The sequence below is a fragment of the Erpetoichthys calabaricus genome, chromosome 14 (assembly GCF_900747795.2).
Source record: "Erpetoichthys calabaricus chromosome 14, fErpCal1.3, whole genome shotgun sequence".
NCBI lineage: Eukaryota > Metazoa > Chordata > Cladistia > Polypteriformes > Polypteridae > Erpetoichthys > Erpetoichthys calabaricus.
The window spans coordinates 13,815,080-13,832,166 of record NC_041407.2 but is presented as its reverse complement, the minus strand read 5'-3'; the positions used below and the strand labels follow the sequence as shown (position 1 = coordinate 13,832,166).

The window sequence follows — 17,087 nt, the reverse complement described above, 5'->3', positions numbered from 1 at the left end:
GTCTGCTGAGCAAATGACCTAGAAAAGCATGCAACTCCACTAAGATGAGCTGTAAGCATTTAACTTCTACTAGTATTTCTTTCTGCTCAAGGGACCACCAGCCTAATTTCATTTCAAGTTTTACATGTTCCTCTGTTTACCTAAGGCAACAACTGGAGAAAGAATCAACTAATAAGCAGAGTTCAGTGCTCGGCAGTGAGGATTATCCTTGAGGCCCATACTTTTGTATTAATGGACTGATTTGTTTCTGTCAATCCCAAAGCAGCAGATTTATACTCAAAGTACTTTGTGATTTGTTATAAATGAGAGTAAGTAAATAAGCAAATTACAATTCAGTGAACAACACTTGTCTTTTATTAATTGGAGGGTACAGATATTATATCAAATTTAGAATCAAAAACACAGCTAAAATCAGATGGCAAGGTTGATGTCTGTGAGCTTGCACATTATATGTGCAGTACTAAAGAAAACCTCTGATATAATGCCATGTTCTTTAGTTGGTCTTTTTGACTCTGTAACATGCTTTAGATGCATTCATGTGTGGTGCAACCATGATTATGGTGTGTTCAAGGTGCAGCATCTCTTTTTCCCTGTTAACTGGACATTGCATTACATATCCATAACAGCCAAAAGGAGTTTAGACAAGCTTTCACAAGTTTTTGTGCGGGGTCAATAAAAGGAAGTGAGTGTGTGAGGGTTGGATTGATTGTGGTGTTCTCTTTGAAATCGGCAATGAAAGTGCAATTTTTTTGGTGGTTCATTCTCAAGTAATAATTGTAAGGAATGGTGCAACATCTTTGTGTTTAATTTTAACAAAGACTTAACTGCATGTGTTTTCTGTTTTAGCAATTGGCAGGTGGGCAGAACTTTGAACCTAACTGATACAGTGCAGACATTGTTGTTTTGTCTTACGTCATTATATTCCTGTATTGCAAGTCTTCTTCTGTCTTTGTGTGTTTGGTGAAGCAGACAGTTCTTCAGAAACGAACATTAAAGTAACAGCTTTTTCTCCCGGCCATCTGCACTTACAAAGGTAATGTCGTGTTAGGCTGCCAGAGTGCAACTCTTCACAAAGGTTAGGATGTAAATTTAAAAAAAGACACATTTTTAAGTTGCAAAACTTAATGTGTCTGCAAAGTACTAACTCGTGACAACTGACCAGTCAATAAATAGATTGCATCTTTATTTGCCTTATTTTCCAAATGAAAATTAAACCAGAAAAAAAGTCTGTAGTGAATAAAGGATTACATTTCCCACTCACAATGCCACACATTTCTTCCATCTGGATGTGCCAGATGTTTCTTGGAGCTTCACTACCAACTTAGGCAACGCTATCATCTGCAAACAGATTCATAGCCAAATGGGAATTTGTTGGCATTTAAAGATGCCTTCTACTCCAGACCCACTAAATCAGTCAGACAAGACAGCCTTTAAAGAAAACAAAGCCTTGCAGGCAGTGATTTCTCTGCCCTCTCTCATCTTCTTGAAGTTTTTCTCATTATTTGTCTCATATACAGTTTTACACAATCAAGTAATACAAAGACATGATGCCAGCTTTAACATCAATAAAACAATATGCAGCTATACCATTTGTAACACTGTCTTCAACTATTACATATTTTATTACCAAATCTATTCCACAACCCCACGAGAAATTAATGTGCATGTGTTTAATACGCATATAAACTACAAATAAGAACTTATGGTTGTGTTACATGAATTAACATTTTCAAAGATTTGCATACTGAGGTTATGTTTCTCATGATCAGTTAGACTCTGGGGTGCTTCTGTGATAGTTTGCTGTTGCCCCGTTCTCTTCTAGACTTTGCAGAAGACGACTTGGATCTGTGTGTACCTGGCACATGTATGTTTTGTTTCTATGAAGTCAAACAATATCCTAAATTTATGTATTTCACTGTAATATGTAACCAGTGCTTAGATCTCAAAGTAATAAATAACAAAGGAAATAAACCATAACTGAGTAAAGGGGGGGGGTAGCACAAACATATGTGCAGTACACAGAGTAGTGACGCTCGTCCTAAAGGCCGTTGGCAATGTATTTCTTACCCAATCACCAGCACCACCTTACATCTGCCACACACACTCTTGTTACAAGTGTTCACTGCTGGATAGTACTTTGTCATTTGTCACTCTCCCTAGCTTGGTCTTTGTTTTTTTTTTTTGGTCAGTTGCTCCACTTACACAGGCTGTAACTTCAGTTTGATGGCCACAGACAGCCATTACTTCTGTTTTCTAAAAGGAAAATTCAATTCTGGAAGAAGGCCTAGCTTTAAAAGGCGTGGTGATGTGAGTCTTCAGTGAACCGACGAATAAATGAATACATTGTAAATTTAAAGAGCAGATTTGTTTTCCCTTGAATAAAAAGGAACATGTATAGGAAAAAAGAATAATGTCCAGTTCCTTTTCTCTGACTCAGTGAAGGTTCCAGTGCTCAGTCTGTGTGTTTCTTTTTTTACTTCTCTCTAAACTCGCAGATTTAACTTCTCGTACTGTAGGTTGGTTTCTTTTTGGTGTTGCCATGGCATTTGAGACTTGAGCAGCTCCTCTATCCCCTTCCTGTACTGTCCTACTTGTGCTCAAAGTCAGATCTGGAAGTGACATTTAATGAAGCAGCAGGGCATTGTCAGACTCAGGGGAGACTACTTTCACCGGTCTGCTTTGACTTTGACTCTTCTTTTGACCCTTTAGCCCCTTTCAAGAAAATATTTCAAGGGTTTAGACTTTTTCTCTTTCCTGTGGGTGTTGTTTTCTTTTAGGCTCTTTGTACAAGTTCTCTCTCAAAGTGAACATTTTAAACTTGAAGCCTAATATCTTAAGATTTTAAGCTCAACTCCCCTGGCTTTCTTATATCCCATTTCTTTTACTTAAGCCAGCAGAATAAGTAAAGTATTGTTTTCTAAAGAAGAGGTTTAGGGCAGGTAATGCTGTTGCCATAGCAATCTGGCTGCCAATCAGTCCACACAGGTAAACAGAGATACCCACGGCAGCTCTGCCTGTGTGACGAGGCAGAGCTAAGATGATTTACAGGATCCTTCATCTTGCCTCTCAAATGACCATACTTGTCCTTATTATTTATTCATTGGCGGCTGAGTGAAGCAGACAGATTTTGAACAAAGAGGGCCACAATTATGTGAATTAATGAGGCTATCCTGATACACGTCAAGTACTCACTCCAGATATTCATAACAATTTTGAACAGAGGCACAACCTTATCTGTAGAAGTTTCAAGAATGTTATTGTGGACCCCATTAAAGTCTGAAAAAATTTTTTAGCAGGAAGGTAAGAAGATCTATCAGGACTACTGAATTAAAACACTAAATCAACACCATCTGAATTCTGCTCTTAAATGTATAAAGACAAGCAGTCCATATTTATTTTAAAAACACATCATTTGATGTGTCAGAGAAGGTTACTTTACTATGAAAGCAGAGACTGGCCTGAAGGTCATTCAGACAGTGTTCCGATTTGTTTTTCACAAGCCTCATCATGTGCTTCTACTCTTCTGAATATAAACAATTTACCATCAAGTATGCCTAATTAATGGCACAGACATTAACATTTAACATTCCAAAGCACTTGGATTTTATTTCCTTAGTTGGACATGTTGGCTTTGTGATTCTGTGTCCTCCTCCTCCTCATTTAGGCACAGCTTTTTGTGTTCTATCTTTAACTGTTTTTAATTGAACACAGGAAAAGTTTACTTGAATACAGTTCTAAGCTAATCATGGATTATTGTTTCCAGAAAAGCCCATCATGACATGAAATGATGTGTATACAGCAGCACACGTAAACAACCAATGACACTGAAAGCCTTGAGTGTTTCTGGAGTTTCAAGTAAAGCCATCACGCATGGTCAATCTCAGGCCATCCTTTAACCTTAGTAAATTTGAAAGGCAAGAGATTTTGCTACGTGGTCAGAATGTGCTTCAAAAATATTGTACTGCTGTTTGGTAGCTGTCTTTTTTTGGTCTTATTGCAGCTTACTGTAATAGCTAACTTGTAAGCTTAGTCTACATGTTGAATCAGAATCGCTAAATATTCAAAATGAAAATGTCATATGAACTACACAAGAAAAGAACTTGCAACATAAAAAAGTGCATTTGGAACTGATTTACCTTTGTGTATCTAATGTAATAAAAGGCAAACATCATCCAAACCCATGCCAAGAGGGCTTATGTCCCTCCACCTTATAAACTGAGTAAGAGACTTAAATGTCATTAACTAGAATAAGCAGGATTTTTTTTTTCTGAAAAGCATCTCTTTCACTGACATAAATTCACTGGATAAACATACCTACATAGGTGGGGGTGTGGTGGAGGACGTCACAACAATGCAAGAGCTCTGTTACCACAGAGACCTGGAGTCACAATTCAAATTCCCAAAAACATACCTTAACTTTGTGCCACTTGGGCTATGAACTGCTTGAAGAGGAAAATGCAGTTTCATATCAAACCATTGTTGAGCCATTGGTGGAGCATGTGCCTGAGGAGACATTTTGTAATGGCACAATACAACAAAAGTTTAGTTTGTCATTATCAGTTAAGCAGATAAAAGGCCTGGAGTTGATTTGAGGTGTGGTGCTTGTATGTGGAAGATTTTGCTGTGAACAGACAACATGCGGTCAAAGGAGCTCTCCATGCAGGTGCCATCCTTAAGCTGTGAAAACAGAAAAAACCCATCCGAGAAATTGCTACAATATTACGAGTGGCAAAGTCTACAGTTTGGTACCTCCTGAGAAAGAAAGCAAGCACTGGTGAACTCAGCAACGCAAAAAAACCTGGATGTCCATGGAAAACAACAGTGGTGGATGATCGCAGAATCATTTCCATGGTGAAGAGAAACCCCTTCACAACAGCCAACCAAGTGAACAACACTCTCCAGGGGGTCGGCGTATCGATATCCAAGTCTACCATAAAGAGAAGACTGCATGAAAGTAAATACAGAGGGTGCACTGCAAGGTGCAAGCCACTCAGAAGCCTCAAGAATTGAAAGGCTAGATTGGACTTTGCTAAAGAACATCTTAAAAAGCCAGCACAGTTCTGGAAAAACATTCTTTGGACAGATGAAACCAAGATCAACCTCTACCAGAATAATGGCAAGAAAAAAGTATGGAGAAGGCGTGGGACAGCTCATTATCCAAAGCATAGCACATCATCTGTAAAACACGGTGGAGGGAGGCAGTGTGATGGCTTGGAGGTGCATGGCTGCCAGTGGCACTGGGACACTAGTGTTTATTGATGATGTGACACAGGACAGAAGCAGCCGAATGAATTCTGAGGTGTTCAGAGACATACTGTCTGCTCAAATCCAGCTAAATGCAGACAAATTGATTGGGCGGCGTTTCATGATACAGATGGACAATGACCCAAAACATACAGCCAAAGCAACCCAGGAGTTTATTAAAGCAAAGAAGTGGAAAATTCTTGAATGGCCAAGTCAGTCACCTGATCTTAACCCAACTGAGCAGGCATTTCACTTGTTGAAGACTAAACTTCAGACAGAAAGGCCCACAAACAAACAGCAACTGAAAGCCGCTGCAGTAAAGGCCTGGCAGAGCATTAAAAAGGAGGAAACCCAGCATCTGGTGATATCCAGGAGTTCAAGACTTCAGGCTGTCATTGCCAGCAAAGGGTTTTCAACCAAGTATTAGAAATGAACATTTTATTTCCAGTTATTTAATTTGTCCAATTACTTTTGAGCCCCTGAAATGAAGAGATTGTGTTAAAAAATGCTTTAGTTGCCTCCTATTTTTATGCAATCATTTTGTTCACCCCACTGAATTAAAGCTGAAAGTCTGCACTTCAACTGCATCGGAGTTGTTTCATTTAAAATTCATTGTGGTAATGTACAGAACCAAAATTAGAAAAAAGTTGTCTCTGTCCAAATATTTATGGACCTAACTGTATAACTACCAATTGTGTTAGTTCCTTTTTTCAGTTTTAAGATATGTTTTACCTTGTCGTTTACAATTTTTCCTTTTTAATAATTTAGCTCACTTTTGGAAAAGGATGGACAGGTACTTTTTTGTCCTCAGCATTTGGTAAACACCCACAAGCCTAAAAAAGTATGCATAGAGGAAATCCAAGGACATTTTAACAGAGTAAGCACCCACAGTGAAAGTGAGTGAAACCTAAATTCTCAGTGAGTAGGTGTAAAGTTTATACTTACTTACAAACACATTCTTAGAACTCTTTATCGTCAGGGAACTTTTCACACAATGCAGAAACTAATTGACAGGGCACCAGTACATCACAGGGCTGTAATAAGACATGGCATTTGAATTGAAAATTACAACTACATCAGAAATAAATAATCTATAAAAGACTACATCTGACACCATCAATGTTGTGGCCTAAACTCTGTGACGTAAGGCCACACTCCTCTTCTGACGTCAGCCTAAGTTTAGAATTAGCCTACTGTGGTATTACCTGTGTCGTTACATCTGATGTTATCCCCAGTCAGTGCTTACTAATCCATTTTATTGTATTTGTTTTATTTCTTTTTGTGTTCCTTGAACTGTGGCTTATGTTATACTCCAGTATTTGAATTTCCAGAATTTCATTGCCATTAATACCAGTTTTTCTGTATTTTGTACCTAATTTCTCTGAGATCCCATCCCCATTTGCCTGAGTATGTCTGTACAGGTTGGTCTTTAGTCCAGGAGTATTTTAAGTAGAGGGCTCAACCTAAACTAAAAAAAAAAATCATTCCTAAAATGAACTCTCAGGTGACTTTAAATAGCAGCAGCACAACACATTAGAACATCTGTTTTACAATTTACAAAGTCTGAATCAGAAGCAAGTAACAACAATTCATTGAGTCTGTTTAGTTTCTCATCATTAAAGAACCTGATGATTATTCGCTAATTGCTATCATTAATATTGGCATGGAACATTAGAAGCATGAAAGAGCAGGTTCCATAATGTACAGTCATATGAAAAAGTTTGGGAACCCCTCTTAATTCTTTGGATTTTTGTTTATCATTGGCTGAGCTTTCAAAGTAGCAACTTCCTTTTAATATCTGACATGCCTTAAGGAAACAGTAGTATTTCAGCAGTGACATTAAGTTTATTGGATTAACAGAAAATATGCAATATGCATCATAACAAAATTAGACAGGCGCATATATATCCCAAGTTTTGAAAGGGGCACAAGTCTGTTGCAGAGCATACAAGCTTAAACACCAACCAGACCAATTTGCTCATGTCAGATGTCCAGACATTTAAGGATGAGGGACAGCAGCACATATAGAGACTACACACAGATGTTTACAGGCTCTTCTGAAGCTGTGGGGCAGCAGCACTATCCATGGTGCAACCTTAAACCTTCCTTAGTTTATGTAAAATATTTGCTGTGTAGAAATTAGAGAATAAAATATAAAGAAATATTTTCTCCATAACAACATAGGCCCACCAGTCATGAACACTTTTTATCAAAAGCAGTAGATAGATATGAAAGGCACAATAATTGGCTCCAGCAGACCCCCGTGACCCTGTGTTCGGATTCAGCGGGTTGGAAAATGGATGGATGGACAATAAGATAGAGAGATAGATAGATATACTTTATTTGTGACTAGAGAATGGAGGATGACGCTGCAGTGTGCATTTCTGGCAGCTTGTCAAGTACATCATCACACTCAGACAGTGTACAAGCTGCTTATAAATTGACTGGATTCCCGTACCAGATGTTAGTCACAGTGCTGGCATACGAAGTTATGTACAGCTGGGGCATACACAGTGCACACCTTACTGAGCTCAGAATGAGACTGCTGGCAAAGGTGAAATTTTACATTTTTTTTACAAAACATTTTGTAGTGTCTTTTGCATCAAATAATACTACTAATTTAAATATGGAGGTTGTGTTCTTTTTTGCCGAGTTAATATTTCAGATTAAAAGTTTTCGTATTTTTTTCTGGGAGCTAGACAGAGCAGCTACATCGGTGTGCCACGTGTGTAGCTGCAGGATTGTAAATATAAATGTATTGTTTCTCAGAAATCTGTGAGCTGGCAATGTCTTTATATGGTTAAGATTTATTTGTTTGCTGTGATAAATGGAACTGTGGTGAATCTAAAAGACTTCATTGTCCCTGTGCTGAAAAGAAACTTCATTACTCAGCTCTGCAAGAGAGCCAGCTTGGGAATGAAAAGACATGAAGAGATGGGGAGGGATGGGATAAAAAGCAGAAAAGCACTACTCTAGTTGAGAGGATGCTTCCTGCTTGCTTTTTGAAATCCTCCAGCCAGTCAGTTGTTTCATCTGCTTAGCACCTTTCATTACAAACTATCAGGCAATTAAAGACAGTAGGCCTCCAGTTCTATTAAAAAAATGCAAGAAGATAAGCTAGTCAGACGTGTAACACCTAAGACATGGTGGATCTGCACAGTAAAGTTATATGGATGGCTCCCAAAAGGTTACACTGGCCAGTAAGACAATTATAATTGCAATAAGACAACTTTAAAATAATGCAGTAAACTTCCTTGTGGGTGGACTGGTGCTTTTCCATGGCAGGCTCCTGCCTTGAACTTAGTTAGTGCTGCTAGGATAAGCTCTGGCCCCCTACGACCCTGATTGCATTAAGTGGATTTGAGAATGAGATGAGGTGAGAAATGTTTTCATGGGGATGAGTACCTTGACACAATTTTAAACAAAGGCCTCATCTAAATCTTAAAAATCCCACATTTCTCTCTGTGTTATCACTTTGTCTGCCAAAGCCTTGAGGCAATTCTGAGATGTGTTAGCCACAAACGTCTCAGACATGACTAATCTAACAAGCCCAGCTGATGAGGATGTCTCTATTGCTACTGCTTGTATGGCAGCATCAATTAATAAAATATTTGGCTTTCGTAATCATCTTGTGGTATTAAATTAACAAGCATATGAAATAATTTTCCAGAAATGCTTTGAACAGATCTGTTAACTGCCTTTTTTCTTGTTAGCAAAGGGAAACTTTGAGCTGTAAATATTAACATAAGCATAATAACTTTGACAGTTTGAGGAACTTTATTAGACTTAGTCTATCACTGTCCCTAAGAACTTTAGAAAGATGCTAAAAATATATTAAGTAATTAAAAACATATAAAGGAATAAACAAAACATGTAAAAGCAGGCAGTACACAAAAGCCAAAATAAAGACATTTTTATATTGCTCTTTTCACATAATAACATGGCTGAAAATGCTGAAGAAAAAAATAGACGTAGAACTATCAATCAGATGTTAAAAGTCAAACACACAAAAAGTACAGTTACTCAATGTCTGAATTAAAATTACAAAAACACAGACACTGTACATAGTTGAGAGGCTATAAACAGAAACCATAGGTGTTACAGATCAACAATCAGAATATAAACACAGGTAAAATTCTGTTACAACGAACTCCCAGGGACCTAAAAAATATTTCGTTGTAACGAAAATTTTGTTGTAATGAGATTCTGTATTTGTTACTATAGTGCTTTCTTTGACTTGTATCCAGGTGTTTGCAATCATTTCAATAGCTTCTTTTGCGTTAATTTTAATCTTCTCCTGTCTACGAGTTATGCTGACGAGAATTTTTTCTCAGCATTTCCTTGTGATGATACACTTTCAGGGTGCGAATGATGCCCAAATCCAATGGCTGAAGCACTGCCGTGCAATTGGGTGGGAGGAATTCAACGCAAACATTATCTAAATGTGGAAGCATGTTGTGGGCAGCACAGTTATCAATCAGAAGCTGAATCATCCTTTTTTTCTTCATATTGTGAGGTTTCTGAACTCTTTTGAGACCCCCCACTCCCCACCCAACAGAAACAACACGCTGAAGTGGGTCATGAAGCGCGATTGCAGCGTCTGTGGAAGATCATTTGTCCGTTGCTGGGGCAGGGCAATAGGAAGCTCACAGCGCTGCAGTGAAGCGCCACAGAAGCAAATTAGCGCTATAAGTCCCTGTCTTGCACCCCAATACACGAGGCTGAGTCTCAGTACTTTAGCAAAACCAGCTTTATTCAGCTTGAAACAGGAACAGCAGTTATTTATTGTAGCGGGATCGGCCACTCTACTATACACAGACACAGCAGTCGGGCAGGGTCGTGCAGGTCAGTGATCAAGTAATCCTGTTATCTGCATTTACAATTTACGTGATCCTAACCTTGCATCACCCATCGAGATCTTTTCTGTTTACTCTGGTGGAGAGATGCAGCATATCTGTGAGCCTGCTATTGCCCCATACAGACACGGAGATCACACTTCGGGACGCTGTTCGGCTTGCTGTCTAGTTGACGGAGGTCCCAAAAGAGAGTTTACAAACCTCACATTTCTTGAATGAGTAGGAATGTTTCTTGATCGAGCATCACTGAACCACATAAAAACAGCTTTTTCGACGTCTTCAAATGCAGCAGTACACATATATTTGCAACCCGAGATTTTTCTTCTTTTTTTGCTGTCTTTCAAGAAAGTTGACAGTGTCGATGGCGAAATTCCGAATTCACTGGCAACGCCTTTTTTCTTTTTGCCGCAATCGAGAGCTGCAAAAAATTAAAGGTTTTTTTTTTTTCCTAATATGAACTGTTACCGTTTTTTCATGTCTGCCATTTCTATAGGAGGGTGACAATGAGTTATATTCCAATGGATGTTTTTCAAATGTTGACGAGCGATAAGCAAAAGATATCACTGAAAACCGTAGAAAACAAAAAAGGCAAAAAAAAAAAAAACAGTACAAGGAAAGTTCGAAGAAAGAAAAAAAATTACAATGTTTCTGTTTGGGGATCGTTGTGTACAACTGAGCTGCGGCCACAGAACTAACTGCTCTGTGGATGACTCATTCAGGCATTTCAAGGTCTTTTGTGCACTTCGTTTTAATGAAAGTATCTGCTGAATGTACTTTGTAGTAACGTGATTTCTATAGACACCTGTCATATGGGGAAGATGTCGGAACCATAAACCTACTTCGTTCTAATGAAAATTTCGTTGTAGAGATATTCGTTGTAATGGAATTTTACCTGTAAATCGTTATTTTTAATATAGAAGAGTAACAGTCATTGGGAATGGGCGGAATTGACTGGATATCTGATGGGCACCGTAGCTTCATAACGGGTCTGTTTTGTCACTGGCTCATCATGGGTAACAATATGGCAGATTTACACCAGTTGTGTCACTGTAAGTGTGCTGTCCTTGCGCATCCATGGAGTTTACTTCAGAGCACCAATGCTCTTCCAAGTACCTTGTATTGACCTTGTGATCCTCCTAGGGGATGGGTGGATATTTGTTGAGCTTCAAACAGACATGTTCAGGAGTGGATAGATTTTAACCTTGTCTGCTGGATGATGTTCTAGGTGTATATGTAGTGTTTTTTTTATTCTAGTAAAGTATAAATGATAAAATGAAACTCTTAACATCCCGGCGCATTATCCGCACTAATTAGCAGAACAGTATGAAGGTTGCCAAAAAAATTGTTCTTTAATCAGTTTTCTTTTCCCTCCTATAGGAGGTGCTGTTCTCATTAAAGAACATTAAACTCCATGCTGTTCCTCTAAGCTGGGTGAGGTCCAAAGTGCTCATATATGTATACAGTGTGTAGTCTAGCAATACCATAGAGGTCTTTAGACGTAGATATGTCCCTATAGTGTATCTCCGCCCTCAAGTAGTGCTGTCATTTAATTTGGAACTTTAGAATGTTGATTAACTTTGTCTTGTGTTTAATTATAACTTGACTGTTTTGCAACTTAAACATATTGCAGTACATTACTATGTATTTGTAGATTAAATATAAATACCAAATTAAATCAAAGGTACAATGAGCTAAAGTTGTTTTTGTTTAAAAGTGCTTGTGTGTATCATGTTGAGTATGTGGGCTCTGCGATGGACAGACGTCCTATTCAGGGCTGCTGTTGGCTTGTACTAGGTACCCTGCTGACACGTTGCAAAATATACTCACAAATCTTACATAGTTAAAACAACTTAACATTCAGCAACATACTTACTCCAAGTTAAGGTTGCAGGTGACAAAAAACCCTGGATTGGTCTCTAGTCATTAGCCTATCAAAGAGCCACACACACTTCCACAGTCACATTCTGCTAATTCACAATCACAAACTGACAAGAATGGGAGGAAAACCCATAAAGACAATGGGGAATGTGAAGACTTGATTCAGACAGGGACTGGTCACAGAAATTCAAACCCAGGATAATTGGATCCATGCTGCCATTCACTTAAAATGAGATATGAAAACATGTGAAACAAATACACTACGACCACCAGGGGGTGCTCCAGCTCCCCAAACATCCAACACAACAAACACAGCCACAAGTGCAGCAACACACATTTATTTACACATGGAAATGCTTCCCAAATTGTTCCCCTCAGCAGCACAGTAAAAATGGTCAAATCACAGCACTTCTTCTTGTGTCTGTCTTCCTTCTGCCTCCACTCCTCCTCTGGTAAGCTTCATCCTCTTCCTCCTGACTCTGACTCTCAGAATGAAGGTGGGCAGCTCTCTTTATGCTGCACCTGAGAGTGCTTCAGGTGGCTTGTTAGCAAGGTCTGGAACCACTCTCAGGTGTGGTGAAACCCATGGCAGAATCCATGGAACCCAACAGGGCTGAGCTGACAAACACCAATTCCCATATAGGCCCCTGGTAATCCGAGGCACCAGTGCAACCCGGGGGGCTGCCAAGTAGCAGTTTGGGGGAGATAGTGGCCTTCAAAAGCCATCTACCCCTGTTTTTCCTTTAAGGAGGTGTCCCAGCCAGGTAAAGATGCCGGCCGGCCCTCAGAACACAAACAAAATTCTTAAATGGAAAGGATCCAAACTTTTTACACCTTGCCTGAAGAAGGGGCCTGAGTTGCCTGGAAAGATTGCATATTGTAATCTTTTCAGTTAGCCAATAAAAGGTGTTATTTTGCTTGACTTTTCACTACATTCATAATGGCTAACACGGTACAACACCCTAGTACTATATCAATGTCTAAAAGCATACGTCACTTACTTAACAGACTGAGAGAGACAGAGAAGTTCATCTGTTTTCTAAATTCCATTAATTTCAGGGCCACACAAGGCTAGAGCCTATCCTAACAGTATTGGGTGCAAGCCAGGAGCCACCCTTAGATGTTGGACCAGGCTATTGCAGCGTATACTCATGCACAGCACACAAGACAGCTTGTGTTGTGCAGAACTCTACATTTATGCAGGCAGTTTGCCAAACTGAATGTAAAATGCAGATATTTATTGAGCGTCCAATATAACTTTTAAATTTTCATCCATAACTAAAATCAACACAGACAAATAACAAAGAAGTTAAAGTAAACAAGTATATTTCAAAGCTTAAATAATGCAAATAAACTCAAAAAATACAAAACAATCAGCAAAAGAACACACAGCATAGCAGTAATGCCTGCTATATGTGTCCATTTTGGCTGATTACATTTGATGTAGTAAATATAAAAGTAACACATCCAGCAGACGTGTAATGTCCTGGAAAAGCAGCCAATTATAATCTCACAGTAGCTGACCTACTCACAGAAAAACAGACTTCACCAGTAATCCATTAAGGTGTAAATTGCTGTAGAGGACACAAATGAAATTTAAATTTAGACTCTTCACAGTTTTTGTCTCATTAACGAAAACTAAAATGAAAATTGTCAGATCACTGATGCCCTCCAGCACCTTCATCTGGCAAATACAGCAATACAAATTTAAACATTATGTAAATTGTGAGTTTCACACAGAGCCACCTAGTGCCCAGTCAAATATGGAAATGGAAACAGCAACATGGCCAGTTTAGAATCCCAGGGCTTTGAGGTGACAAAGGACAGGCCACAATAACACACAAGCATACTGTATGTCAAGGAGTTGCACAACTGGAAGTCTTTTTAAAATGTAACATCCATTTACTTAAACTTAATGCAGGCTGTAGTAACAGGGGACAACAGACCCTTACTAGTTATTTGATTTGAGATTTGATTTAACAAACTAATCAAAAACTGAAATGTACATTAAAACTAAATCTTTCCAAAATTTTCTTAAACCTAAAATAACAAATAATGTCATTGTCTTTCCAAGTAATGTCCAGTGTGACAGCGTGGGCTTCATAACAGACAGTCAAGGCTTGACTCCTGCCTATTACAACTCAGCCCCCAGCTGGTCCGTGGTTTCCCAGCACACGTGGGATATCATTGTCAATCCTGATGTCAAAGCAGACGCACTGTGTGATCAATGGTATTCAGAAGCACTTCTTGCATAATAACAGTCAACCATGGATCAAAAGGGAACTTCAGAAAAACCTAAAACTCTTTCCAGAACAGATGGGAGAACTTCACTAAACTTTCATTAAGGGCAAAATTAAAATGAAAATTGTGGAATTAAAAAAAAAAACAATAAATACACACAAATTATTTGAAAAGTGACAATCAGCTATGCAAGAAACAAATATTTACGAACAAAAGCATGTTGTTCCCTCAAATAAGGCCCAATTTGTAAATAAAGGAGAGCATACCACCGTGTAAACCACAGAGGAGTGGCCAGTTAATGGTTTTGCAAATATTAAAAGAAGTTCCACTTGTTTGCTTGAATCAGTACACCAGAGTCTTATTAGCAGTGAGCACTGAAGAAGCTGATTACATTTTGATCTTAACCCATTTGCTTTCTCTCTATGTTTACAGGGCAGCGACAGTGAGTATGAAGTAGACCAAAACCGACAGAAGACCCACTCCTTTGTAAATCACTATATCAGCGATCCAACTTACTACAACTCCTGGCGACGACAGCAGAAAGGAATTTCACGTGCACAAGCCTACAGCTACACAGAGAGTGACTCTGGAGAACCTGAACACTCTGTGCCTCCTCCACCTCTCCCCCCGCTACCCCCATTGCCTCCACAACTCAACAGTGCCCCTCAGTCTCAAGGCCAAGGCAGTCTCTTCAGACCCAAGGGCAGCCGGACTCCCACACCCCAGCAACAGCCCTCAAACCCACCCAGCCAACACAACACTCTCTACAGGCCACCTAGTAGCCTGGCACCAGGATCTCGAGCCCCTATTGCTGGATTCTCATCTTTTGTTTGACAAAACTTGACTGCATTCTCTAGAAAACTAATAGCCTGCTCTTTTTTTTTTTAATTGATTTTATGATTAATTATATTTTGTTTTTTCTTAAGAAAACACAAGTATATTTTTCCCACAAGTATATGTATGAGTTTGTGTTGGAAAGCTGGAGAGTTTCAACTTAAACATTACTGCAGCCTTTGATGGCTTGGGTGAAATGGCATGATTTGTTTCATTTGAATTTTTTTTTGGGGGGGAAGATGGAGTAGAGAGTGTTCTGCATTACTGCTCCTATGAGGCAATCATATTCTTAAAATATTACATATTTATAATACAAAAAAGACATCTTACTGGAGCCTGGATCTCAGAATATAATCATGTAAAGAGGGAGAGAGACGAAACAAACAAAACAGAAGTGAAAAACATGTTAAACAAAACAAAAAATCAATGTGTGGACAGGAAGCTGTCACATCCATGGAAACCAAGACTTGCAGTTTTTATCGCCCAGCATCTGATGTTTGCATTGTGATTGGTTGGATTTTTAAGGAGTGATTTCTGGACTTCAGAAACTCTACACTGGAAATCCAGTAGTGTGTAAAACTGCTGGAGCAAGTGTGCTTTGTTTTATCTTCTAATCCCACCTTGAGATCAGTCCCTCCTGCTACTGAAATTTACTCCAAAAACAGGATGAAATTACTGTATCTTGTCTATTTATCTGAGGTGTGCATCAATTTAAATATTGTGATTCAAATCATCCTTAAGGTGTAAGGCAATTTAATTATGATATCTTGCTGTTTGATAATAGTGCCTCCAGTGGCTGGTTAATGGGATTGCATTTTTTGGGAGGGCTAGGAAGTTTTTCAGTGTTCTTGTTTGGACAAAAGCCAAATTGATACTTTCTTGCAACTCCACTGTCTGTTTATCTCCACATGCTGTTATAAAGACCCATCTGCATTTTCTATTTTTCTGTAGGGAAAAGTGGTTGATTAGGACTTAAATGTTGCAAATAGCAACAGTCTACTGAAGAACTGTGGTTTGTGAAGTAATGAAATCCAACTTTATTTTCATATTGTAATGTGTTTCCGTTTTATTTTTTGTCTTTTTTTGCACAATTAAGTAGTATGCCATGAAGTGCACTTTCACTGAAGCTCATGAACCAGAAAGGTTGCACTGTGCTAAAAACAAGTCTTGAACTTGAAAATATTTGGCAGTTGCCTTGTTTCATCATGCAGAAAGACTAAAGCGGATTATTCCAAGTATTGAACAGAATCCAGCACAGAGAAGTGAAAACTCCTTAGTCACCAGAGGGCCACTGCAAAATATGACAGCTGTCACAGTGTCCTTCAGAGGAAGTCAGGGATTACTTGAAGGTTCAAAAATATTTCAAATGTCAATATAAAAAGTATTCCTTTTTAAAATGTGAGTTCTAGGGACTGCAAGTTTAAAGGTAAAGTGAAAGTACTAGATCAGGTGTGTTCATCTCAGACCTTGGAGAGCAACAATTGCTGCAGGTTTTCATTTCAACCGTTTTCTTAATAAGTAGCCAAATTACTGTCACTAATTAAACATATCCTAATTTTAATTGACCTGCATTTTAGGAGTCAAAATCCTCAGGTAACTCTGATATCAAATTCATTTCCTGGTAGGACAGCATTTTCTTCCTAACAAATGTCTTAATTAGAAGCCATTTCTTGCTGTTAATAAATACAGAGCTGCTTAATGCTTTTATTCTGCCATATTTTGTTTTCTTTTTTCGGATGGCACCATCAAAATATTCTGGATTCCAGAGCAAATAGATATTTTTGGACCTTCTTTACAAATGTATTTTTATTGAAACAGACATTGTGTGATTGTCACAGAGGTGTAAGTGGGATCAAGATAGCTAATTATTAGTTGGTTTGCTTTGCACCTCATTTTTATTTGGCTACTGTTTAAGGAAACAAAAAACAATGAAAGGTTCTGAATCTTAAAAAGCAAGGAATGTCTACAAACACAGAGGCCCTCCAAGATCTGAGTTTAACACTGCTGGACTAGATGCTAGTTGCAATGTTAGTA

At 38.6% G+C, this 17,087-nt stretch overlaps 1 protein-coding gene across 6 annotated transcripts in view; it reads left to right on the top strand.

Moving 5' to 3' along the window:
- sdk2b (sidekick cell adhesion molecule 2b) overlaps positions 1-16,107 on the top strand; it is a 419,662-nt gene extending 403,555 nt beyond the window's left edge. For 4 of the 6 annotated variants that reach the window (XM_051936527.1, XM_051936529.1, XM_051936530.1 and 1 more), the window contains 2 exons: positions 11,478-11,531; positions 14,652-16,107. In XM_051936527.1, the coding sequence (XP_051792487.1) occupies positions 11,478-11,531; positions 14,652-15,053 (456 nt within the window). In that variant the 3' untranslated portion in view covers positions 15,054-16,107. The remainder of the gene's footprint in view (positions 1-11,477; positions 11,532-14,651) is intronic. The other 2 variants (XM_051936531.1, XM_051936528.1) reach the window with 1 other exon arrangement.
- Positions 16,108-17,087: the final 980 nt, after the last annotated feature.